This window comes from Myripristis murdjan, chromosome 10, assembly GCF_902150065.1.
Source record: "Myripristis murdjan chromosome 10, fMyrMur1.1, whole genome shotgun sequence".
Classification (NCBI taxonomy): Eukaryota; Metazoa; Chordata; class Actinopteri; order Holocentriformes; family Holocentridae; genus Myripristis; species Myripristis murdjan.
This window is the reverse complement of record NC_043989.1, coordinates 20146178-20171583: the sequence shown is the minus strand read 5'-3', so window position 1 is coordinate 20171583 and position 25406 is coordinate 20146178. Positions and strand designations below refer to the sequence as shown.

The 25406-nt window shown below is 42.4% G+C and overlaps 1 protein-coding gene across 2 annotated transcripts; it reads left to right on the top strand.

The window, feature by feature from the left end:
• Positions 1-297: 297 nt before the first annotated feature.
• Positions 298-14221, top strand: reep2 (receptor accessory protein 2). Of its 2 annotated transcripts, none has more exons than XM_030062142.1 (8): positions 298-585; positions 3521-3593; positions 4768-4844; positions 5152-5272; positions 5771-5884; positions 7250-7430; positions 8856-9022; positions 11390-14221. In XM_030062142.1, the coding sequence occupies exons 1-8, from the start codon at positions 554-556 to the stop codon at positions 11456-11458; spliced, it is 834 nt and encodes a 277-aa protein (XP_029918002.1). In that variant the 5' UTR covers positions 298-553; the 3' UTR covers positions 11459-14221. The 2 variants fall into 2 exon arrangements, with proteins under 2 accessions (XP_029918002.1, XP_029918001.1); XM_030062141.1 differs by having other exon boundaries at positions 8853-9022.
• Positions 14222-25406: the final 11185 nt, after the last annotated feature.

The following is a 25406-nucleotide window of genomic DNA, read 5'->3' as shown; positions in this document are numbered from 1 at the left end:
GAATACGTCCAGATGCTGCATTACCAACAAGCACACACGTGAATTTAGGTGGATAAAAAAAAAAAAAAAAACGTGAACAGGCTTTTTTCACGAGTCTGCTGTTTTTGCTGTCTTGTATCACAAATTACAGTAACAATTATTCATACATCAGTGAGTGAGTCAATGCACAAACACTATGTGCGGGATATTTCACGTTCTGCTGCCTTCACATTACTCTCCGTAATTAATAGAGCTAATTGGAGCACGGTGGCCACTCTGGATGGGAGGAGCAATGAGAGGCAGATTTTGTGGACCCAACGTGACACAATTCACTAATGTAGCTCGGTCTGGCCCTTTAAGAGGAAAAAGGTTGTCCAGCAGTGGCGGAGAGCAGCCCGGAGCCACTGCAGCAGAAGCTCAGCTGCTTACCTGAGAGGAGCAGACAGGACGGCCAGCTCCCCCGCTCACCACATCACAACAACCCGTGCTGCGGAGGGAATGGGGGGTACCTAGCCCGTTAGCTAACCAGCTAGATTATCCGAGAAGCGGGGGGAGCTAACCGCAGCATATCAAGATGGTATCCTGGATTATTTCAAGGATAGTTGTGTGAGTACGGATTGTTTTTTTTATCGTTAGCCAAACAGCGGCTCCTCCATTCATCAGCTGTGTGATGCGGAGCCAACCGTTACCGTTAACACGCCGACTAGCTAGGCTGCATGCACTGCCGCCCCGTCTCTGACTGGTTAAATATACATGTAAAGAAAACAGGACAGCAGATAGCTGAAACAAACTGCGTCGTCCATCGCCCTGTTATTGTGTTTTTTACAGTCATATACAAGGCGGTCTGTATCCAGCGCTTACTAGCCACTGTTAGCTTGTTGACTAGCCACCTGACAGACAGACAGAGATGTGGTAGCAGGGAAAGAATTAGCTTGCTACTGTCAACTGAAACCTAATTAATATGCCAACCTCGCTGCAAGCAGGTTAGCTGACACCAAAACTGGCTGTCACGGCTGTTTAAAACGCTACAGCCTTATTTTTTGGTGTCTGCAGTGAGCATTTAACGCCATATGTTATCAAAACTTGATGGCCAATTAGCCCAGCAACTCCTGTCAGGGTTGTTGGTGTATCCATCCATTCATCCAGCCAAGCATCCGTTTATCCATCCACTCACGGTTAGGCCTATGCCAGAGGCTTTTGCTAGGTATGTGTGAATAAAATGCATATTTTCATTACAGTGAGTGGTAGACTGAGTTGACAGTCTCAGTATTGGAAATTCATTGCTGTGATGAGCAGCCCAGGCCTTGGCTTCCACCTGTGCACAGCCCCACAGTGTGGATGACTCAACTAAAGCCAGCAGCTGTCATCATCCTGTGTTCCCGTATGCAGTTTCCTTAAGACACTCTTCAAGATAGCCTACTGCCTTTTTGTTGTTGGTCTGTGCCAAGTGACTGTAGGAGGTCTTATCACTTGGGAGACTATTGTGTGGTCTTACTACCTGATTTATCTGTCTAGTAGTGATGCCGCCAAACTAATTGAGAGTGGACTGAACCAAGGCCTGGTAGCTTTAATCCTTCTGTTTACACAGACATGGTCTCTTTGTAAGGCCCAGGTGCAGAGTTGTTATTGATGTTTCATCCCTGTAAATAATGTGCATATTCTGCCAGGATTACATAAGAGGAAGATCACATTGGCAGCGAACTGTTACTACATTAGTGGCTTCCGGCTGGCTCTTTTGCCTCAGTGCACCTCAGGTAGCCATGCGTCTGTGGAGGACAATGTGACTGGATCTGTAACATGAGATATTGCACATCTTAGATAAGGATGCAACAGTACCAGTTTTTTTTTTTTATTGCCGGTGCAGATACTGAGCACAGTATTGACCGAATAACAATCCAATTATTATAAAGATCTGACCAACAGTAGGCATTGGGATTACTGGACAAAATAATTTGTATAAAATTATGCTTAGGGATTGCACCAGTATCATTTTTTCAGTGCGGATACTGAGTGTGAAACTCACACTATCAACTGGTACTGAGTACCACTCTGGTCCATTGCTTTGACTGTAGAGTGTAGAATTGGACAATTAATTTGGGATTATTAGACAAAATAATTTAAATAAAATCCTTTTCCTACCATTTGAGCAATACAGATTTCTGTGTGCCAAAATGGAGAAAATCAAGACAGCTTGCTTTTATTTTTGGCACTTATGCAGGGCATTCTGTATTGGATATTAGTTTTAGGCAAAAAGTCTGGTAACATTCCATTTTAGCCCAGGACTACAGATACCAGTATTGGTATCATGCATTCTGAATATTAAACAACATATAAATCAATTGTCATCTTGAATCTTTGCTCAAGCTATAGGCAGCATTCTCCTCACCTCTTTTCAAGTTAAAACTGTTCTTTGTGAATGGGCAGTTGGATGACAGATTTGTACAAATATTACTCAGCACACAGATTTTGTCCTAAACTGAGGAGTTTACTTTATCTCCGCCCTAATTCCTAAATCAGTACCTGTGGATGAGCAGAGTCACTTCAGTGAAACTTTGAATGGCCACAATTAAGCACAGCGTGTCTTGGAAAGCAGCACAGGGAAATGAACCCGAGATTGGGACACAAAGGGACAGAGGGCGTCTGTTGTTGGAGCCTGCTTCCCCAGAGGCCTGCCATGAGCATCAGACAGCCTCTGCTCACTGCTGGGCTGATCTAAGCGGCGCTGCACACATGACTGAGCAGCACAGACGCATAGTGGGATGGAGGGCCTAGTTAAATTCCCAGGGGAAAAAAAAGAGGGTGTGTGCCCAGGCTCATAAGAACAAACAGAAAGCAGGGGAGAATTTCACTTACATGGTGTGGAATGCAGGCCTAAAACCTATGAAGCCCAAGATGTAGTGTAGATTTAAAACGCTAAGCCATCAGTTAGAGCTTCAAAAAATCTGAACGCACAGGCACACTGGTGACTTCCTGTCACAGTGGCATTACTGAACTCTAAGTTAGCAGGCGCTGTCCTCCCCACTTGGCCCTCACTCAGCATTCAGCATCCTGTCAACGTCAGCACAAATCCCACAGTGGCACAGGATGGGGACAAATGCACACTAAAACACAGCTCTGTGTGCATGGCGTCTCCATTTGCACGTGGACCAGCAAGTGGTGACCCACCCTGGCAGTCTTTTGTGTTATTTTTTCCACTTTATCTGACTGCATCCTTCCCAGCTCTGCTCTTTCCATTATATTTCTTTTTTTTGTTTTCTTTGAGCGCATTATCAGGACAGTGTGTTTTGACAGGCCACTCACTAATGTGGCATGCTCACTCTCATCAAAACCTGCTGAAGACTGATGTCACTCGAGTAAAAAGGGCCCACAATATGTAAAACCACTTGTTTATTTAGGGAAAGCATCAGCCGTGACAAAAGATGCCTAACCTGCTCCTTAGTGGAAAAAAAATGTATGTGAACAAGTTGGTGCAGGTAAATTTAAACAGCCAGAGGTCTTGTTCTTTATAGCTCTGACCCAGGTCTTTTTCCCTCGTCTACAGCCTTGCCTTTGGGACGCTCTATCCAGCATACTCCTCATACAAGGCTGTTAAAACGAAGAATGTGAAAGAATATGTGAGTATGATCCTGGTTATCAAATCACCACAGACTGATTTTTGACCCATATTGTGTCTCTTATATTTTGAGATACTGAGGCCCCTGTCAGCCATTGCAGGCCCAGTGTCCACATATTATGGCCTGTGTTTTTAAAAGCTTTAAATGTGCATTGTTACATGTGGGTGCATTTTGATCTTCATTTAAATGTCTTAGCCTGAAATGTCATGAGTTCATTAATTACACACACTTGATCTTATCAGGAAAAGGAATGTCAATCATTCTAGTTTAATATCCATAGCAGCTGTCAGAATAAAGATACCCAATCCCACGGTACCAGTGTAATTCCCATTTGAAATAACAGAAAGGACAAAGTTGCAATGTTTTGAGGATGCATGACCCTTGTTGCTATTGGGAACCAGAATACAGAAGAGCAGACTCCCATCGTGCCTTCAGCTGAGAGAGTGTTTTTTCATTTAAACGGGGTCCTCCCTGCTTACCTCATCGCTGCCGGGGAGAAAAGAGCAAGGGATGAGTAAGAGTAGGGGTGCAGGAGGAGGAGGAGGAGCTGTCAGCACTCTGGCCCTCTGCCTAGCTGTGCGCTGGAGAACAGTCTCCTCCCGGCCGGTTACCATAGCAACCCCCTCTCAATAACTACTTCGGCAGACGGCCACTAAAACGGCGAATGAGGGAAGTAGGAAGAGGATGCCATTTTTAGAACTGTTTTTTTTTTCATGCCCAATCCCTCTTATTTGTCTCTTTTTCTAATGAGCAAAATGATTCAACATTATTTGTTTATACAGTGCCTGTGGCCTGTTTTTTTTTTTTTTTTTTTTTTAATATTTTATATTCCAATATGGCCGATTTATTTATATTGTATTTCCATCCTATCTGTGACGTGCACTTATTTTCCTTTTGAAGAAACTAGATTGAGGTGGTTGCTAATTGCTTACTTTATGACAGTCATTCGCTTTATCAGATCCCGCATTTTCCTTTGTCTCCTGGAGCTCAACCATGCGTACTAATGTCATCTGAAAGGGCTGAAACATATGTTGCATTTATGGCTTGGCATGTCTGTGTGTACATGTGCCACACGTGCTGATGCATGTGTACACTGGAGTAGCTTTTTATAGGTAATATGTATTCACTCTCCTTGTGTGTGCGTGTGTGTGTGTGTGTGTGTGTGTGTGTCCAGGTGAAGTGGATGATGTACTGGATAGTGTTTGCATTGTTCACCACGGCGGAGACAGTCACAGACCTGCTTTTATCATGGTGAGTCAGCTGCTGATGGTCATGACCCTAGAAATCTCATGCCCAACACAGTACAGTGTTTCCCTATCGCAGTTAGGCTTTTGTAAAATAAGACCTTACATAATATCAATAGACACATTCATGTGTGTGTCTAGGGGCTAGTGTTCATATTTTTTAGTACAATAAACTCTTGGTTCAGTGTCTTATTTTCACTGTAACATAATTATTCAGTGTTTTTATATTGCTAAGATGTTCTACATCTTCCTCACAACACTTCCTACATCTTTGCTCTTTCACCCTTTCGCGCTTTCTGTGTTTTATCACTCAGGTTTCCTTTTTACTTTGAGCTGAAGATTGCCTTTGTCATCTGGCTCCTGTCCCCATACACTAAGGGCTCCAGCGTTCTCTACCGCAAGTTTGTTCACCCCACTTTGTCCAACAAAGAGAAGGTACCCAACCAAAAGCCTTGCAGTCAGTCAGCCAGCCACATATCTGCCAACCTGTCTGCATAGGGCTGGGCGATATATTCATAATACATCAATAACATGATACAAAACTAGATATTGTCTGGGATTTTGGATATAATACTGTGCTTTTTTACTTGATTTAAAGACTGCCTTAAAGTAAAAGGATGCAATTTTCTGAATTTATGAGGCTGTTTTTTATTTGTCTTTACCTGCGTGATCATCATATCCACATTGCTAATGACTGTTTATCAAAAATCTCTGGTGTGTTAATATCTTAAGAAAGCACCAGTAGTCAACCCTGTAATATTATCACAATATTCATATTAAGGTAATTGGCGAAAGATATCATGATATTTGATTTTGTATCGCCCAAGCCTAGGCTTTCATATCCATATGGAAATATTCTATTCTGTCTTTCCTAAAATTTCTCCTTACTGCTTCATTCCTGTTTTCACTGTGTTCTCTGTTGTCCTCCTACAGGAGATAGATGAGTACATAACACAGGCCAAAGACAGGAGTTACGAGACCATGATGAGGTTTGGGAAGAGGGGTCTCAACCTGGCTGCTAACGCTGCTGTCACTGCAGCCACCAAGGTGAGCCACGGCCTCTGTTGACATTGTTCCCCTCATTATCTGGGAGGAATGTGTGACGCTGAGTCAGGATTTAGTGAACAGGTGAAGAGACTGTTGCAGCCCTGCATGCTGTAGCTGAGAATCACCCAAGGTGGTGGTGGTTGTTGTTATTATTTTTATGTATTTGTTTGTTTTTGTCTGCATTTGTAATGTTGACAAAGTCATGTTGTTTTTGCCTTCTCATGTTTGGGCGCTGTAACCTTCATTACTGTGGCATGAGTCCTACACCTCTCACACCTTCAGCTTGTACATAATGCAGCAGGATTTTAACTGATACACACGAAAGCAGATCACCTCTACTGTGCCTTCACTGGTTATCTATTGGTCTTGATTTTTGTGATTACATTTAGAAAATAAATAAAAGGAAAATCCAGAGTAAAACACAGTTTAAATAAATGTTTAAAAATGCAAGAATTGGCCATTTATATTGTGTTTCTGTTGCTGTTTTGTTTGATGTAAAATTAATAAAGAAGTTATCGACTAACTGATGCACAGGGAGAGATTCTCGGTACAACTCTAATAGCAAAACAACAATTCATTGATCTACAACAGCAACATTTAGCAGTCATGTTTCAATGTCAGCTCCTAAAAAAACAACAAGGGCTTCTCTGTTCCATTTTAGCTGCTCTCTATGTGCATCACATTTGGCCGGTTTACCAGTTGGGAAAAAATACCTATAGACTGGTTTAAAAAAACACCCTTAACAGCACAATGGCACCAGAAATGCAGTCTACATCAATAATCCCCAATTTTAAAGTGTCAGCGTGTTTTAGGCTGGATTTTTGTCCTTTTTAATTCTGCCTCAAGCTGTATTGCAGCCCTTTAAACTCCTCCTGTGAGCCTGTGTTAAGTCTCAGATCCTCAGGCCCCTTTTGGCCTTTCTCCAGCTCAAGTTTAAGACCAAAAGTGACCAAGTTTTCCAGGGTTTTGTGGCTTTGAACATGCCAGAAGACCATAGGCAACTAGAATCAGTGTCATATTTTAAACTACTTTTTAAAACTTTTATATAACCTTTTTATTTCAGTTTTGATTTTTTTTTAAACCCTCTACCCTTTGAATCTTGTCATGCCTTCTTGTTTCTACTTGTTTTAATTTAATATGAATCTGCTGTTTTCTAATTGTTTTGAAGTGCTGCACTCCACATAATCATGTATGTAATTTGCAGAAATGGACTTTGATTTCATTTTTATATTATCTCTATGTTATCAGCACTTTTTTGTATATTTTTCGGAATTTGGGCTATGGATGTGATGCAGGAACAGGTGCTCTACATTTTTGCTGTTAAGTGTACCCACAGTAAATGTTAGTTTTTGCTTCGATGCCCAGGGGCAGGGTGTGCTGTCAGACAAGCTGCGTAGTTTCAGCATGCAGGACCTGACTCTGATCAACGCCGAGGACGAGCTTGCTCTGCGCTCCTCGGACACCCGCATGAGACGGGACCCCATGGACGACATGAGCTCAGGGGCCAGTACTCTGCCCCGAGCCAAGAGCACCGCTACACGGCAGTGTAAGACCACACAGCACACGCATCCCAGTCACTTGCATATACATGAGCACAGAAACACACACAGCCTGCCCAAATGCACACACTCACAAATAAACACAACCGATGCTCCTCAGAAACGCACATAAGTAACCACAGCTATCCGATTTAGACACTTGCACTGAAAATTCACACAGAGTGAACTCAGCCAAACAGTGTTTTGTCCTGTTTGCTGATTTGGCGGGAGTGCCAGTCAGTGGACGTCCTTTTGTCTGCTTAGCTCTTATCAGAGCAGGGCTGGGGCTTGGTGGGCTGGGTGGAGTCATGTGATTTAAAGCACTGCAAGATGCCAGGGAGGAAACTCGGTCTGGGGAGTAAGCGAGGGTTGGGGGGCGGGAGGGGCAGGAGAAAGCATGTGATTCCAGTGGGAGGAGAGGCTTGGAAAGATCACTCTTTGTGTCTGATGTTACACTTGTGGTCGACTGGCTGTGTGGGCCTGACAAACTGTGAACTGAATACAGAGTGAGAGAGAGAAGGGGAGAAACGTGGAGGAAAAAGAATACAACAATAAATGAAAAGAGCAAAGTGGGACAGGTCAGATTATGCCAAGAAAGACTCTAATGCAATGTGCATCCTGAACAAAACAGACCGAAAGAGGCACAAGTGAAGGAGTGCAACACCAGGGGTAAAGTTAAACCCTCTGACTGACTGGGTGGACACTGCTAAGAAGCAATGAAAAGATGATGGAAATGTTCCCCTCATGTAAATGGAAACCATGCTTAAAACATATCAGTTAAGATTCTCCCTTAGTGTTTACACTGACCTGAGCGTTGTTTGGTTGATGGGCCGCCCTGCCATGGCTGAATGCGAAGAAAGAAAATGGAAGAAAAGCTGTGCATGCTTTTCTTGTAGCACTTTTAATTATGGGACAAAGCCTTCATCAGAGTGTAGCGAGTCAGTGTTATGCCCCCCCTCCCATACAGTATGTGATTTGCCAGTAGCTCAACTGCATGCAATCAAAGCAAACTAAAAAATATTAATTTAGACCCTGGATTATAGTGTAATCATACCCAAATTATGCTATTAATTGCAAGTAGGCCTACTACAGTGCTGTCTCGCCAAGAAAAGTTACAGTAGTACATGAGCAATATCATAAAAAGCAACATAGTAAGTGAGTATATTATGTAAAGGGGCTAGTCAGCCTATAATGGCTGCAATAAAGTTCTTGCCTATTGAATACTTAATCAGCAAATGATCACACTGGTAGGGAAGCAAGGAGGCACGGAGGTTTGGTTTCAGTTCACTCATTGCCAAGCTGCCAACCTTACCTGAGTGACTAGGCTTTGAGAATTGACACATCTGCTGAGTTCCCTCTGTGGTAAATAAATGGACTTGTCGATTGTCTCACTCAGAGTGCCAGCTAACCTATTTTTTGTCCGATTCCAGCAGCCCGCTCTGTGGTGGCCATGTCCATTCCCGATGACACGTCATCCCAGCACAGCTCAGACCAGTCAGACACAAGGACTGAGCATTCTGATGAGGACGCAGGGGAGAAGGCCGCCAAGCGCAGCGCCAGTGTCAAGACAACCAAGAAACCTGCCGCTGCCAAGACAGAGGTACGATCAACACACACATGCACACACACACACACACATAGACTTATGCATTACTTCAGGCAGTGGGGGACAAAGGCTGATTCATTTGGTGGTGTTCAGGTTTGTGTGTGTGTTAGCCATGTGCCTGACCACTGTCGATGCATGAGGAGCACCTTCAGGAGAGATGCTGTGGTACCGTGTGTGTGTGTGTGTGTGTGAACACATCTGACCCTCAGTCTCAGTAGGTCTCTGTCTCTGCATGTGGCTCCAGTACACACACGCATGGTTTGTTGGGCTGTACCTGACTCAGAATTCCCACAGGCTAACAGGATGCAGTTAATCAATAGTGCAAACCAGCTATTCACAGTGTTATTTCATTTTTAATTCATGATTTTAATTTTGTAGACTTCCTGTTAAACAGAAAATACATAAGGCACAAGATTTAATGCTTATAAACCTTGCTGCATTTATGATTACTTTGTTTCATTTAACAAAGTCCATAATTTACTATAGATTTCTATAGAATTCACTAAGCCACCTGCAGAAAGATTTGAATGGCCTGGAAATCTGAAGTACTGTGCAGCTTTGTCAGAATGATGAGTCTGAACTCTGAACACAGGTAGCCTGTTTCTGGTTAATGGTGCCTATATGGGAAACTTAGTTTTGCTTACTTTAAAAACTTTTAAAAATTTCTTACCAAACACACTCTATATGCTTGAGGCTTAATGGATGTGCTGAATAGAGTGACAATAAAGACATTCTATTCTATTCTATTCTATTCTAATACATTTCCTACCTCAAAAACAAGACATTGAGAAAAGCCTGTATTTTGGAGTATTTGTAAAGCTTAAAACATGTTGTCCCCGTGCTCATGGTGTGCTGGAATGAACCTTCTACAAATCCGTGGGCATGGATTATGAATCCGAGAGCAGTTTATAAGATGTGGGCTTGGATTTCTAAACTGATGGTACAGATTTACACATGGGTCTTTTTTTTTTTTGTCTTTGGCCAATTTGTTACAGCGATAGTCTGTGGTAGTGTCTATAATATGAGCTCCTGGATACAATTTATTTTTTGTTGTTTTTATTCCCCACTTGCTTTGCCAATAAAGCCCCTTTTGAATTGAACTGAACAGAACTGAAGTGAAAACCAGGAGGTTTTGCTAATTATGGTGAACTGCTATTCCTGTAGGCTTCTGTAATTACTGCAGTAGCAAAGTGACTACATTTAAAAAGCAGATGTTCTAACCATTGTTTTGTGAACAGAGGCTGTACTGGACAACAGTTTTCAAACCCTGATCATTTATTCCATTAAACAGTGGCTATTTATTATTATTTTTTTAAATATGAAATAATTACCGTACCTTAGTGTCCTCATCTGGCTACAGTCATGAATATAACCCTGTTTTAGTAAGGCCTGGAAGTGACAGTAGTTAACGGGGCTGGTATATTATCGACACCTTCCTAAAATAATCGCCAAGTCATTTTGTCAAAAATTAGTTTTTTTGCCTAAATCATCTCCTCTTGATGCTGGCCACCTCTGGTAAAATTGCCAGCATCCTCAGTTGAACAGATCATGCCATTCTACCCCTGAATCATGTCAAAACTGTGACTTAGGCAGTTTTATTTTGCCTCAGAAAATGTTACGTTTATTTAGGCTATTTTAGGCTATTTTAAGTGTTTCAAGATGGCAGCGGTATCAAGAAGATTTTCTCTGCAAGTGAAGTTATTTCAATGATCCAGGGCCCATCCTAAATTGGTAAGTGATGAAGTTTAGTGTAACATAGGCAAATTTTTGAACATGCCTTTGTTGACTTAGGCAATTGTAATACGTTATATGCCAAAGTCATTTATTTCTGTTATGTTACATAATTGACTGACATTGTTCGTAGTATGTCAGTAGTCATCTTTGTTGTGTCTCCTGAAATACCTGAAAAAATGACTTAGGCGGTTATTTTAGGAAGGTGTCGAAATCCTTATCTCTTTATTTGATACAATCACAATACTTGGATGGCAATTCGATATGTATTGGAATTGTTTAGTCTTGAGATTTTACAAGTCTTGCAATTTGATATTCTGATTTATTGATTATATGATTAATGATTATAGGTGTGCCGCAGGTGGTTGTCACTTTGATCATAAGGGTGCTTTGTGACAGAAAATAAATAAAGACATACATACATAAACATAAGACCCCAGGACTCAAAAGAATCTGTCAACTGAGGTGGTTTGTGATAGAGGATTTGTTAACCCTATCATAACACTCACCCACCCCCATTTTAACTGTTCACTGTTGTCTTTCCTCCTGTTCCCTCTGCTGTTTCATCAGGTCTTTTAATCACTCTTTGCTTTCTTGTCCTTCCTGTCCTGTTTTTCTTCTGTCTGGAAGACTCAAACCAAGACGGTGAAGAAGCAGACAAAGAAAAAGACCACGGCTAGTAATGCAGAGACGCCATGAGGCCTGCTGTCCACGTCCACCGGCTTAGACTCTCTCCTCCCACAGCCAGCAGCCCCTTGTCTATCTCCAGTCTCCACACACACACACACACACAGACACACACAGATAAAGAGAGGAGATTGTGCCACTCTTGCTGGTGTTTAATGAAAAGTGCAGGTCTAGGTTTTAACAGTACATGGCCAGCCTCATGACATTAACAGTTCTTTTACATTCATTGGATTGTTGCTTGCTTTGTCTTAGTCTTTACTATGAGCTTATCTCAGACTTTACAGTAAGTTTTTTTTTTTTTTTTTTTTTTTTTTTAAGTCAGAGTATAGCAGTGATTTACTATTTCACTTTGCTTTTTCCTGTGCTCTCCAGACTTTTGGCTCCCTATAGTAGCCCAGTGAAACCCACTCCTGAGTATGTGTGTAGCTTCCAGCATCATATTAATCTCAAGTGTGTGTGTGTATTCACATTCCTTTGGTCATAGTGTGACGTTATATGGACCATTTTTAAAGGAGCAGTATATATATAATATTTTTTTTTTTAAAACATGGGGCACAGACGAGATAAGCAATGGTAAAGGTAAAGATGCACCACTGGTAGAATGACATTCTTTTGCATGGGGGGTTTTCTTGGTTATTCTAAGACTTGGCTTATACTTGGGGCTCAGCTGTCTCCTTTGAGCTACTCTTCCAGCATTTTAGTAAAACAAAAAAAAGAGGATGAGAAACATTTCCTTTCTCTTCCTGTCAGTGTAAGCAGGTTCTCATCTGATCCTGTCAGAGATGGAGAGATGATCTTTTCTGGAAGACATACGATATCACCAAGGCATTTGGCTTTAGCTGTATGCCCATGCCATGGCTGGTGTCCCTGCTTTTGTACTGAGGAGTAAGAGGGGCAGCAGGCTGACAAAAACATTTAGTTCTGAGCTGACAAGATTTTTATTTTTATTTTTATTTTTCATTTTACACCTTAGCTATCTTCAACAATCACCAGGTCCAAAACTGTACTAGTTATTATACAGCACTATTTCTGATGACGTCAACTCAAAAAGCCTGCTCTCCTTATTTTGGTTGTTTGTTTACTTACCTCAGAATTGACATGGAGCATTGTTGATCCCTTTGACTGCAGTTTAGCCCCCACGGCTTTTACACTGTTAACTTGCGGTTATTTGGGAGGGGTTGGTAAAGTGTAGCTTCCTTTCACCAAATCTTCATACCTCTGAGTGAGCCTGGCTCTACTAAGTTTAGGTCTCATCTCTGGAGACTCCATAGATCTCATACTTAAATGTGACTATCAAGTCGCGTACTGCTGCAAAAGTGATTTGTCTAGAGCTGGCGTGGCGATCCTTCATCTAGACATTTCTCTAGTTGTATTTATCCATGATTATTAACTGCTAAGTCTCTACTATCCAGCTGATTTGGTCATAACGTATATTCAGTGAATATGACAGAGCTGTGCATTGCCCGGCCCCTTGATTTTTAGGTAACGCTGTCGGTCAGTGATGACAGCAGTGTTTTTCAGTAGATAGTCATAGATGAGATGCCTCTGTGTACGTGGGGTAACATGCAATCTCCTCTCACTACAGTGATGATACCTTGTATTTTGTTTGTGTTTTACATTAGAAAGACATGAAGTAGCTTTGCACTCTGTTGGTCCTTTTAACCCAGCTGTGACTTGAGCGATGCCATAACACAATGCCTCATAGATCATAGATTGTAGAAGCCAGGAAGAAGCAAAGCAATATGCGAATGGCTTGATCCAAAACCACATCAAGATACTGGGAGCAATCATTTGCTAATACCCACCCAGTCATTTCAGATCTGGAGGGAGTGGTAAACTAGGCTGTAGGTATCTCTAAACAGACTGGACATTTGTTTTAGGCTTGGTTCTTTTGGGGGCATGCTGTTGAATTGGGCGTGATTTCTTTTGGAGTGCTCTGTAATGAGTGATTGAAAGCATGAGACACTTCTGCACTCGTTGCTGCTGTCAGCAGTGTGACACTAGTTTGAACCAGTAGGGGGAGACATACCCCACACAACCGTTGGTAAAGATGCTTAACAAAAATGTAAACACAATGTAAATAGTATCCTTGACTGTATAAATGAGCTTGCTTGCCTTATTCATTTTCTTGTAAAGCTTAGTTTTTCTTTCTTTTTTAATCATTTTTGGTCGCTGTTGTTTTTGTTTTTATTTAAATCTGAATTGACAAATCATATGTTATAAAATGGGAGGAGGCTCGGCCTTCATTGTGGTTTCATTTTGTGGTTTTAATTAAATCACCTCAGTGTTTGTACTTGAGACATTTTAACTGTACCAGAACATCTCAAACACAAGATAGAGAATCCCCCAGACCTCAGCAGCCAAGCCTGGCTTTAATTTTGTACATTCACTTCCTGTTAAGTTAGCTGCTCAGGCTGGTTGCAGGTTCTCTGAAAGGCAAATAAGGAGGTGACTAAGCTTGGTTTTAATTTATTTTAGGTTTGCACTGAAGAAAACATGGCACATAATTGACAGTTCTGCTGTCACCAAGATACCACTCTGCATTTTGACTTGTGTTCAATTCCTTTTTGCATATTTAATTTCCTGTGTGTTTGGAATCAGTATTATTGTATGCAGGGACTTTTGTGAGAGAATATTCAACATTAGTATATTGTTTGTGCCAATTCTAAATACTCCACTGTAATAAAGGATAACAAGTTTGTGTGCTGGGATAATGGTATCTAACATGGTCATGTACCAGTAACATACTACTAATAAAGAAAAATAAAACAGTAATTTGCTGTCTGCTGTACTATTTGACCTAAATGTGATAGATAAAGGCTTTTCATGTTTATCATGCTGTAATAACAATTCAGTTTTTGTGCTACATTTAATATCTTAATAAAGATAAAGACTGCAGTGTCAGTGGCAGGTGGGAACTTCCCCATCTCCAGTTTCAGTAAGACAGGCGGCTTGTGAGGCAGGACTTCATGAGCAAAGACACTGACCCACATCCATGACTTACTGATGTGACAAAGGTTCCCCCAGATGCAGGGGCGCCGTATATGGGGGAAAAGTTAGGACAATTCCAAGGGCCCTTGACTGACAGGGGCCCCAAAAAATAGGTAAAAACTAATATAAAATTATTAAACCATCATCGAGTAAATATATATATATATTTTCATGGGGCCCAAAATTCCTGGTGGCACCCCTGCCCAGATGAGCCAGATCAGGTCAGGAAACACCTGCTCACAACATGGACCAAAAGCTTCAGAAAAATGAGTGCTGCAGTCTTCCAAAATTATCCACAGGAGTCAGGCAGAGTCCAGAGTAGGCAGGCTTTATTTCTGATAAAGATCTTGAACAGAATTCCTCATAAGTTAATCTCCAGGGCCGACTGAAGCCAGCTGATTTGTACACCTCTTTATACTACTTGGAGCACACACACACACACACACACAGCTTTTACAATGGAGCTGAGGGACAGCCCTCTTTCTTCCTCATTTGACTCTTCTCTCTGACCTCAAAATAATTGGGTCAAAGGTACTTCCTTTGGAAACCACCATTTCTTGCCCAGACAGGTCTAGACATGCCCAGACATGTCCTCGACACAATAATGTTCTTGGTTCCTACTCAGTTTTTAAAGTGTATTTTACTCACACAAACTTAATTTCTGGTTAAATCACTTGATAGGTTTGACTAATTACATTATACATTTTGTTACTGTTTACTGCTTTTACCTTAAAATAGCTTCCACATTAAACATGCCTCGCCTCTGGATTAGAGTCACTGTGAAATAGTGAGGCAGCTCCTGATGCCCTGCACTGGCAGGAGCTGTCACACTTGATCTGCCCTTATGGAGTCACACTGTTACAATTGGCCGTTTAGTTCAATGTTTCTTGCATTATCCAATTTATTACATAGTTCAGGGTGGCTTGGCTGCTAAGCAGAGGACAGACACAGCAGGAGCCAGATGTACTTTCTCTATCTTGTTATTTAGGTCTGTTGCATTAGATACACGCCCAGTCAACATTCACACACATAGCATCACACATTCCAGAAACAAGGCATGGACAGTGGTTGGCCTGTCCATGTCCGGGTAACTGGCCAATTATTCTCGGTTGCGTTTAAGTCCAACCTCTGTACGGGGCAGGCCCAGCCCAAGAACATAAATGTGTATCATTTCCTGATATCGGGGTCTTTCTGGCTGAGATCCTGCGGGAGCTCTGTCACACTGAGACCAGCGCTGCCTTGCTTTATATGTGACCATGATAAATATTGCATCAGAAAATTGAAGACTGACTCCAGTCTGTTCCTGGGCTTTCAACAAAAGAATCGGGAGCTAACAACACCTTCACATTTATTAGGTATTTAGAATGGGTAGTACAGTGAATGCACACTGGGAGTCAGCTGCCTCATGCTGTTCTGCTGACACATTTGACCAAATTGGCAAATACTAAAATTAAAGACATTATTAAATATTATTAAATAATTAATAAACAAATAATAATTGTTTTTTTTTTTTGTTTTTTTAACTTCAATTAACAATTCTTTTTCCACACCTTGTTTTAGTCTTTAGTGTTAGTCAACTACAATAACCTTGAACCATCACCCACCCAACGCGGAGAGCAGGAAACAGTGGGCTATAAGAAGTAGTTGCATGTCTCCCCTCCATAAATTCCTTTACATTTTTATTTGGTATTTCTATTTTTTGTAAGCATTTTTATGGCAATTGGACAACAGCAATCGGTGTCTGTGTCCGTTTTTTTTTTTTTTTTTTGGACATCTAGACCTCTTCCAAATGGTTGATCTAATGCTCAATGGTAAACTTACCAAAATGTATAGAAATATTTTGTGGAAATAAGTTACAAATATGTTACATACAGATGTTTTGTGGAGTATCAAATCCTCTTTTTGTCTCAAGTTAAGCTACAAAATATTGTAGTTTTTCATTTGAACACATGAAAACATGACATTTCTTAAATTTTCATCTACACCTTGACTGTGTGGCAGTGCAACAGCACAAGAATGGTTTGGGCACTTGATTCACTTTATATCTGGTGGCATGCTACAAAGCACTCCTGGGATTCATTCAACCAGGAAAACATTGCATTTCTTACCTTCCCAACTTGGGACAGAGGTTACACCACCCACATTTGTCACAGTGGAGAGGAAAGTGTCCACAGTTGTCATAATGCACATCTGGTTGCGGCTGTGAGTGTGGGAGTCTTTGGGTGTTTCTTCTCGGCAGGTCGAGAGGAGTATGATGGTCAGAAAACTCTGGATATTGGCTTGTTGACTTGCTACAAACTGTTGGCAGCCACCGGGCGGAACCTTTTCAGAGGCATTGGTTTGTTGTTCAGTATGCTACAGTCCCTCTTGTACAGCAGCCAGGAATCTGAGATGCACTGATCAAGACCTTAACCTTGCAGCAAGGTCTTAGTGTCCATCTATAATTGGTAAAACAGACAAAGAAAAGTAAATTTAAAGAAACATGTCATCATGTAATAGCTGTCAGTTTGTTACCATGAAATCAAAAGTATTCCTACAAGTACCTGGGAGTCCACATTAACAGCAAGTTGGACTGGAGTGAGAACACTCCTGAGAAGGCACAGGTCCTTTGACGTCCAGTGTCCTATGCTGAATGCTTTTTACCATTCAGTGGTAGAGTGCCCTCTTTTTTGCAATCTCATGCTGGGGCAGCGGCATGAAGGCTGCAGATGAGAATAGAATAAACAAGCTGCTGAAGAAGGCTGGGTCTGTTCTTGGGACCAACTTGGATCCTGTGGGTGTGGTGGCTGAGAGGAGGACGCTGAGGAGATTTCTGGCAATTATGGACAACTCCTCTAATCCACTTTATCTGGCCAGGCAAAGGAGCCTGTTCAGCAACAGGTTCACTCTGCCTAGGTGTTCAGCTGAGAGGCATAGACGCTCCTTCCTACCCACTGCCATGAGACTTTACAAATCGTCCATGTGCTGACCCCCCACCTCCAGGTGGATGGTGGCTGTGACTGGCTCTATGTTCTTTGACATGGCACCTGTCTATTTTGCACTTCCATTACTCACGCCTTGCTTTTATTGCACCTTGCTTGTATTTTTCTGTGTTTTAATCCTGTTGTTGTCCATTGTTGTACTAAGGCTGCTGTGACACTTGAATTCCCCCCTGGGATTAATAAAGTACCTACCTACCTATTATCAGACTAGTTTTATTTGTGTGTTTCATCTAGATATTTACTGTATGTACTTTTAAAACATTTTAGACATGGTAAACTGTATTGACAGAATTTTTTTTTCATTCAAGCATTTTATGGTTTAGCTCATAGGCCTTGTTACAATCCCTTAGAATAATCAGCACCTACCTGGTGTTTGTATCTTGAGTGGGGAAGGGGCAATCACTTCATACCTGATGTGTTATCAAGCGACTTTTGTGGGGAGCTATTGCTTCATTGAGGTCATCAGGTGGGCACCCTCCCTCATTTCAGGTGCTTCATTGATTTTACAACAATGAAGCACTTGAAATACTGTTAATTACATGATAATAACAAGGGTAAATATTAATGGGATTTTATTCAATGAAAAAGTTGTTATTCTGTTACTACGTTTACATTCAATGACAAATCAACCGTTTGGTAGAGCATGTTTTTAAACAGTTATACAAACACACCCGTGAATTTATTTTAGCATACACTACTCAAAAAGTTAGGGATATTCGGCTTTCGGGTGAAATTTCAGGATGAACCTAAAATGCATTATAACCTTTACTGGTGAACTTAATGTGACCTTCTGTAAACTTTTGAATGCACATGTCCAACTGTTCAGTGTTTCAGTACTTTTTGCACAAGTTGCTGTTCTCTAACAAGGAGCTTAACGGCAAAATTCACAACAGGTGTTTGATCCATGAATCGACCAATAAATTTCCAGGTTCAATTAGAATTGGTATTTAAACAGTCCTCCTCATCATGCTGTTCACATTTTGACATCATGAGACCAAGACGACACCTAACAATTGATCAACAGCACCTCGCCATTGCGAGGCTTCAAAAAGGATGTTCTCAGACGGAAGTGGCCACTGAGCTTAGAGTGTCACAGAGTGTCATCAGCAGGTTGCAACAGAGATACAGAGAAACTGGAAGAGTCACAGAAAGGCATAGAAGTGGATGTCCTTTGGCCACATCCCACACTGATGACCGCTTCATTGTGAACAGTGTCCTGCGGAACCGGATGATGAATGCCACTCAACTCCAGGCACGTTTAAGGGAGGTGAGAGGCACCCAAGTGTCACGTCAGACCATTTGAAACCGTTTACATCCCCCCCAAGACCGACCTGCAAGGGTACCTGACCACACCACCAGGCACAGGTGTCATCGTCTTGCATAGGCCAGGGAGAATTTACGCTGGATGAGGGACCAGTGGGCCTCAGTGCTGTTCTCTGATGAAAGCCGATTCATGTTGAGCAGAAATGATGGCCACCAACAATGTTGGAGACATCAAGGAGAGCGCTATGCATCAGCCACTGTTGTCACCAGACGAGCCTTTGGTGGTGGTGGTGTTACTGTGTGGGCAGGTGTGTCTAGTCAGTACAGAACTGCCCTACACTTTGTGAATGGTACAATGACAAGCCCATACTACCGGAATAACATCATTAATCCAGTCATTGTGCCCCTGCATGACCAACACAGGCCTAATTTCATCTTCATGGACGACAATGCTCCAGCTCATCGAGGTCGCATCATTAGGGAACGGCTGCTGGAGACTGTGGTACCTCAAATGGAGTGGCCTGCACTTTCTCAGACCTGAATCCCATAGAAAACCTATGGGATCAGCTGAGTCTCCGTATAGAGGCTCGTAACTCTGTACCCCGGAACCTCAATGTCCTGAGGGCCGCCCTTCAAGAAGAGTGGGATGCCATGCCTCAGCAGACAATAATTCGACTTGTGAACAGCATGAGACATCGTTGTCAAGCTGTAATTGATGCTCAAGGGCACATGACAAGTTATTGACACTGACATTTTTTGTTGTGGTATATGCACCACTGTTGTTGGCTTTTGTTTCAATAAATTGTTTGAGACGAGGAAATCACCAGTGTATGCTTCTACTTAAATGCCCTACTTTCATGATATAATATCACTGTAGTGTGAACTTTTTACATTTTCCGTAAATTTCACCCGAAAGCCAAATATCCCTAACTTTTGTGAGTAGTGTATATGTAATGGGACAGAATTAAATGTATCATATTGACAAAAGTGGTCAAAAGTTGTTTTTTCATGGCAGGTGTCAATTTTATTTATACCTAGGCCTATCACGATAACAAATTTTGCTGTGCAGTTAATTGTGTCAGAAATTATTGCAATAAGCAATAATATTGCGTAATATTGGGCATTTTTTTTTATTATTGTTGTAACTTATTATTGTTGTAATTATTTTTTATTGTTGTAATTTTGACATTTTCAGACCATTCTTTAAACTTATATTATGATAATAAAGGCACAATGATGCAAGTACACCATTTTCAAGAGAAATAAACATTTATTCAAAAAGAATTTTTAAATACCCAAAATAAATAACATGCAAAAACACCAAAATAAAAAATAAAGACCTTATGGATACCAAAAAAAATTGACCCAACAGTCAATGGACTCTCGGTCACTTAGCAATTGCTCAACCAAACTACTTTAGTTTGGCAAATTCAATTCAATTCAATTTTATTTATTTATATAGCCCAGAATCACAAATTGCAAATTTGTCTCAAAGGGCTTAACAGGAAATACAACATCCTCTGTCCTTGGACCCTCACATCGGATGAGGAACAACTCCTTAAAAAACCCCTTTAACAGGGAGAAAAATAGGAAGAAACCTCAGGGGAGCAACAGAGGAGGGATCCCTCCCCAGGACGGACAGACGTGCAATGGATGTTGTAGGCACAGAAAACAAAACAACAAAAGATATATATGTATAATAATGTAAAAATATATAGTAATAAATACCAATAAATAGTAATGTAAAAAACAGTTGGCGGATGAGGAATGAGGATGCCGAGGGAAGTCAGATGTACCGGAGCAGCCAGGGACCTGAGCCACACAACCACCAACACCATGATGTTACCTAGGTCAATAAAAGACAGAGCACACACTCGGAAAAACTCACATCAACCATTCACACACACTCACACAGAGACAAGGGGAAACATTATTTATCTGAAGAACAAGACTGATCAATAATCACAATGTGATAGACAAATTTTTTTCTTGAATCTTAAAGTTCTATTTTCTTCCCTCCAGCAAGACCAAAAATGTTGCCAGGGTATCCTGAAAGCTAGCCTGCTCTGGGGCAGGCTAGCTTTCAGGATAGGTCTGAATCCTACATAAAGCACTGCCACTGATGTGTAACTTACGCAATTATGCAGTCGGCAATTCGTTGCCAAGCATTCTGCCTTCTCTTGATGGTAGCCGCGGTGATCGATTTAGTGTGTAAATAATAATAATAATGAGAAATTTTATTTAAAGGCGGCTTTCTTGGCACTCAAGGTCACCGTACAGGACACATTTAAAAACATCAGGACATATTTAAAGAAAACAGCAGCAATAAGAATAAAACAACAGAAAGAGGCAAAGAAATTAACATCAGGTGAGGTAAGCAGTTTTGAACAGATGCATTTTGAGTTGTGATTTGGGTAATGGGTAAATGAGTCAATGGGTATGTCCGGTGGAACCTTTCTAAAGCGCCCTGGCTCTGCGCATGATATGCAGATGCTTTATTGTGCTTAACATGCAACTGTTTTAATACCTGGGAAAACATGTGAGAGGTAAAATTGGCCCCCTGGTCAGTCTGGATGACTTTTGGAATCTCAAAAATCAAAATGAACTGACTGAGTGCACGCACAACAGATCTCGTCGTTATTGTACGTAACGGGTAGGCGGCAGGATACCGCGTGGCTTGGCACATCACCGTCAACAGATAGGCAGCACCGGACGTAGACGGAGGCAAAGGGCCCACACAGTCCACAATGAGATGCTCAAAAGGCTGACCAACAGCTGGAATAGGGAACAATTCAGCAGGCTTTATGCTCTGATTGGGCTTCCCTGTTAGCTGGCAGGTATGACAAGTTTTTACATATGAGGCTACATCTCTTTTTAACCGTGGCCAAAAGAAATGCTGCAGGACCCGGTCATATATTTTTCGGACCCCCCAGTGACCCGCACTGTCATGGGCCAACTTCAGCACAGACTCCCTGAACCACAAAAACTGGGTCACCCACAAAACTGTCACCGTGCGGAACCCTCTTTCGCACAAGCACCTTGTCCTGTATAAGGTAACCTCAAGAGCTGTTTTTCATCTCGGCCACCGGAAGAACCTGTGCAAACAAACCTGACAGCGAGGGATCAGCATGCTGTTCCGCAACCAGTTCATCACAAGTAACTGAAAAGGGTAAATAAGACAGTGAAAATAAACACTGGTCCGTTTTAACATTGTCATAATTACAGCGACCACCATCATGCGCCATAGCACGGGTTACCGCACAAGCAGTGAAAACCTCAGGGAAAGTCAATTCAGCTTCATCTGGCTGTTTTCTGACCAGCGGGACAGAGGAGACAACTGGAGGTGGTGGCGGACCATCAGCCCAAACTCGGCCCCCAGCTGCGCCATTTCCCAAGATGAATGTAATGCCACCGATCGGCAGTGCGGGACGCACACCCACTGCCACCGGACCCTGAACAATATCAGAATACAACATGACATTATGCAGTGGAACCTGCAAGACTTTCATCCCAACACCCAAGACAGGAATAGAGGACCCCGTGTTACTCTGCTCTGAGAAAGGCAACACAGAAGCATGGATGAAGGAGTCAAAAGCAGCTGTATCACAGAGAATTTTCACTGGCACCTTTTCATCACTTCCAACAAAAGACACAAAGCCGTCAGACACAAAAGGTAAGAAAGGTTCAAGCACATCAGGCACAACATCCTCAGCAGGACCAACCACAGACACGCTCGGCACTGATACCGCTAAACAAGCGCCTTTTGCCTGCACAGCCGGCTGTTTAGCCTTAACTTTCAATGCGTAACAGTCAACTTTCCAATGACCATTTTTGTGGCAATAATTACAAACTTTATCTGTACTCCTCATGCCATATTTCCCCTCAGATTTCACTTGAGGTGCAGGGTACATGCTGTCACACACAGTCTCAGTGAAAGTGTTATGGGCGCGGGTCTCCAAAACGCCTGTGCGTCAAAACATAATCGTCTGCCAGAGCAGCCGCTTCCGTGGCAGTTTTCACCTTTTGTTCAGCAATGTATGTAGCAATATTCTCTGGCACAGCACTTTTAAACTGTTCTAACACTATTAAGTCACACAAGTCATGAAAGTGATTCAATGATGTACACCAGCACGTAAAATGAGAAGTCAAATCCCAAGCAAACTCTAAATGTGTCTGCTTCTCAGCTTTCCGCCACGTACGAAAACACAGTCGGTACGCCTCAGGGACTAGCTCATACGCTTTCAAAACAGCTGATTTCACGACCTCATAATCTTGACCATCATTAAATGACAGTGCTGAATAGGCCTCTTGCGCTCTGCCAGTTAACGCACATTGCAACATTAACGTGCGCGCAGACTCAGGCCACTGCCTTGCTTCCGCCACATGTTCAAACAGAGAGAAAAAAGTTTCAGGATCTCGTTCATTAAATTTTGGCAGTAAACGTAAATTACCCAGCACATCAAATCTGTCCCCTTGCTCAGAACAAAATGAGCCTTCCAGCACAGCAGAGCTGTCTGTGCCCAGCCACCCGCCCGCTTCTTACCAGATCCAGTCGATATTGTTGCAGCTTGAGCTTTTCCTGCTCTGTCTGCAACCGCAACTTTTCAATCAACAACTGTTCATCAGTTTCAGCTTTCTTAATCATCTCATCATGTTTGAGCTGTAACATCAGCATCTCCTTCTGCTGCTCAAATGTTAAACTACCAGTATCAAATGAAACCATAGCAGCTGCACCAGCCTCGTTACTCACACAGGCAGTCTGCTCAACACCAGTTTTCAACACACCAATATCAATCAAATTTGCTTTCAAAATATTTTTTATTGTGTCCTTTAACCCTTGTGGGATGTTCATATTTTTGTTACACTGGACATGTTCACGGGTCTGGTGGACCCACTGCATTATTGGCTTTTTAAATCAATACAGCCATAACAATTTATATAAGGATACTTACCAGATGTTCAATTCATCCCAATTACAAGCAATGAAGACAGCATTATATGGATAATATTTATGAAAATTTTACCCGATTTTTTATGATAAAATGCAAAAAAAGAGGAAATATTGATTTCAACATATGGGTTTTGATAAAACATGTTTATTTTGAACAAATTGAAATAAAACAATGTTAGAATTTGAGCACATTCAGTATGAAAACACTAGATTGAACAGATATTGAACAGTATTTATATAAGTACACAACATATCAGCCCCATGACATGAACAGCCATTATTCAAAATAAACGTGTAACAAAACATGGCATCTGACCACTCTTGCCAGCCTATACAACACATGAGGGGCAGAGTTTTACAGTGTGTGTTGCATATGTATGTCTTACACTTGATGCATGCATACTGTGTCTTTCTGTCTGTCTTGGGTCCACACAGAGACCATTCTGTTTCACCATTTTTTGACCTCCATGTTTCTGCTGGCTGCTGACCGGATGTTTGCTGCTCACTGGCTGGTCCTGGGGCTGGTCCTGGGGCTGGTCTTAGGGCTGGTCCTGGGGCTAGTCCTGAGGCTGGTCTTAGGGCTGGTCCTGAGGCTGGTCCTGGGGCTGGTCCTGGGGCTGGTCCTGGGGCTGGTCCTGGGGCTGGTCCTGGGGCTGGCCCTGGGGCTGGTCTTGGGCTGGTCCTGAGGCTGGTCCTGAGGCTGGTCCTGAGGCTGATCCTGGGGCTGGTCCTGGGGCCGGTCCTGAGGCCCGTCCTGGGACTCGTCCCAGGGCTGATCCTGAGGCTGGTCTTGGGCTGGTCCTGAGGCTGGTCCTGAGGCCGGTCCTGAGGCCGGTCCTGAGGCCGGTCCTAGGGCTGGTCCTGAGGCCGGTCCTGGGGCCGGTCCTGGGGCCGGTCCTGAGGCTGGTCCTGGGGCTGGTCCTGGGGCTGGTCCTGAGGCTGGTCCTAGGGCTGGTCCTAGGGCTGGTCCTAGGGCTGGTCTTAGGGCTGGTCCTGAGGCTGGTCTTAGGGCTCATTTTGGAGCTGGCTCAAGGTCAATGTCACCTCAGCCTCAGCCATGGCACAAGTCAAACACTACTCCTCAAACCAGAAGAAAAGTCAGTGACAACAGATGAACACTAAGGCCAACCTGGCCCACAACCTGAAAACAAAATCCCCTCTAACTTACCTGCCTAACCCAACCTGACTATACTTACTCACCCCTAGTCTTCATGAAGTTACCGGCGGTGGGTATTTATGCACTGGATACCGCTGGCACGAAGAAGCGACCAGTTATACTGGCAACAACCCCAATACCAGGGCTATGCTCCCGAGCAATGCTCTAACCGCTTTCACCCCAACACTATGAAAATAATAACCCCAGCGAAGCTCAAAAGAACGACGCTGCTACCACCTCACAGGGGAAATTGCCTCCGATTTATACACACATAGTGGACAACAGTTGTCACCAACTTACCTTAGGAAGAGAGAAAAACTGCAAAGAAACAAAAAACAAAATACTGCGATCTCCCCAAATGCACACAACGCAACAACAATAGGCTACTCAAAGCTAAAGAGGAGAGTCGCAGAACTGGGATGCTCAAACGAATAATTTATTTACAGAAATATATAACTGAAAATAAACATAGTAAAATGAGGTGTGTAAAGTGGGAGGATCAGTGTGTCTGCAAATGAATGCATGTGTGTATGTCTGTGTGTGTGTGTGTGTGTGTGTGTTGACGGTGCAAACTCAAAACAAAAGGCCGTAGCCAAACCAAACAAAAAGAACTGTTTC

What these genes read in the sequence shown, in the direction of transcription:
- reep2 (XM_030062141.1), top strand. Translation starts at nt 554, where the DNA reads ATGGTATCCTGGATTATTTCAAGGATAGTTGT. An exon ending in ATTATTTCAAGGATAGTTGT is followed by an intron (nt 586 to 3,520) that starts GTGAGTACGGAT and finishes CCTCGTCTACAG; the next exon opens with CCTTGCCTTTGGGACGCTCT. An exon ending in CGAAGAATGTGAAAGAATAT is followed by an intron (nt 3,594 to 4,767) that starts GTGAGTATGATC and finishes GTGTGTGTCCAG; the next exon opens with GTGAAGTGGATGATGTACTG.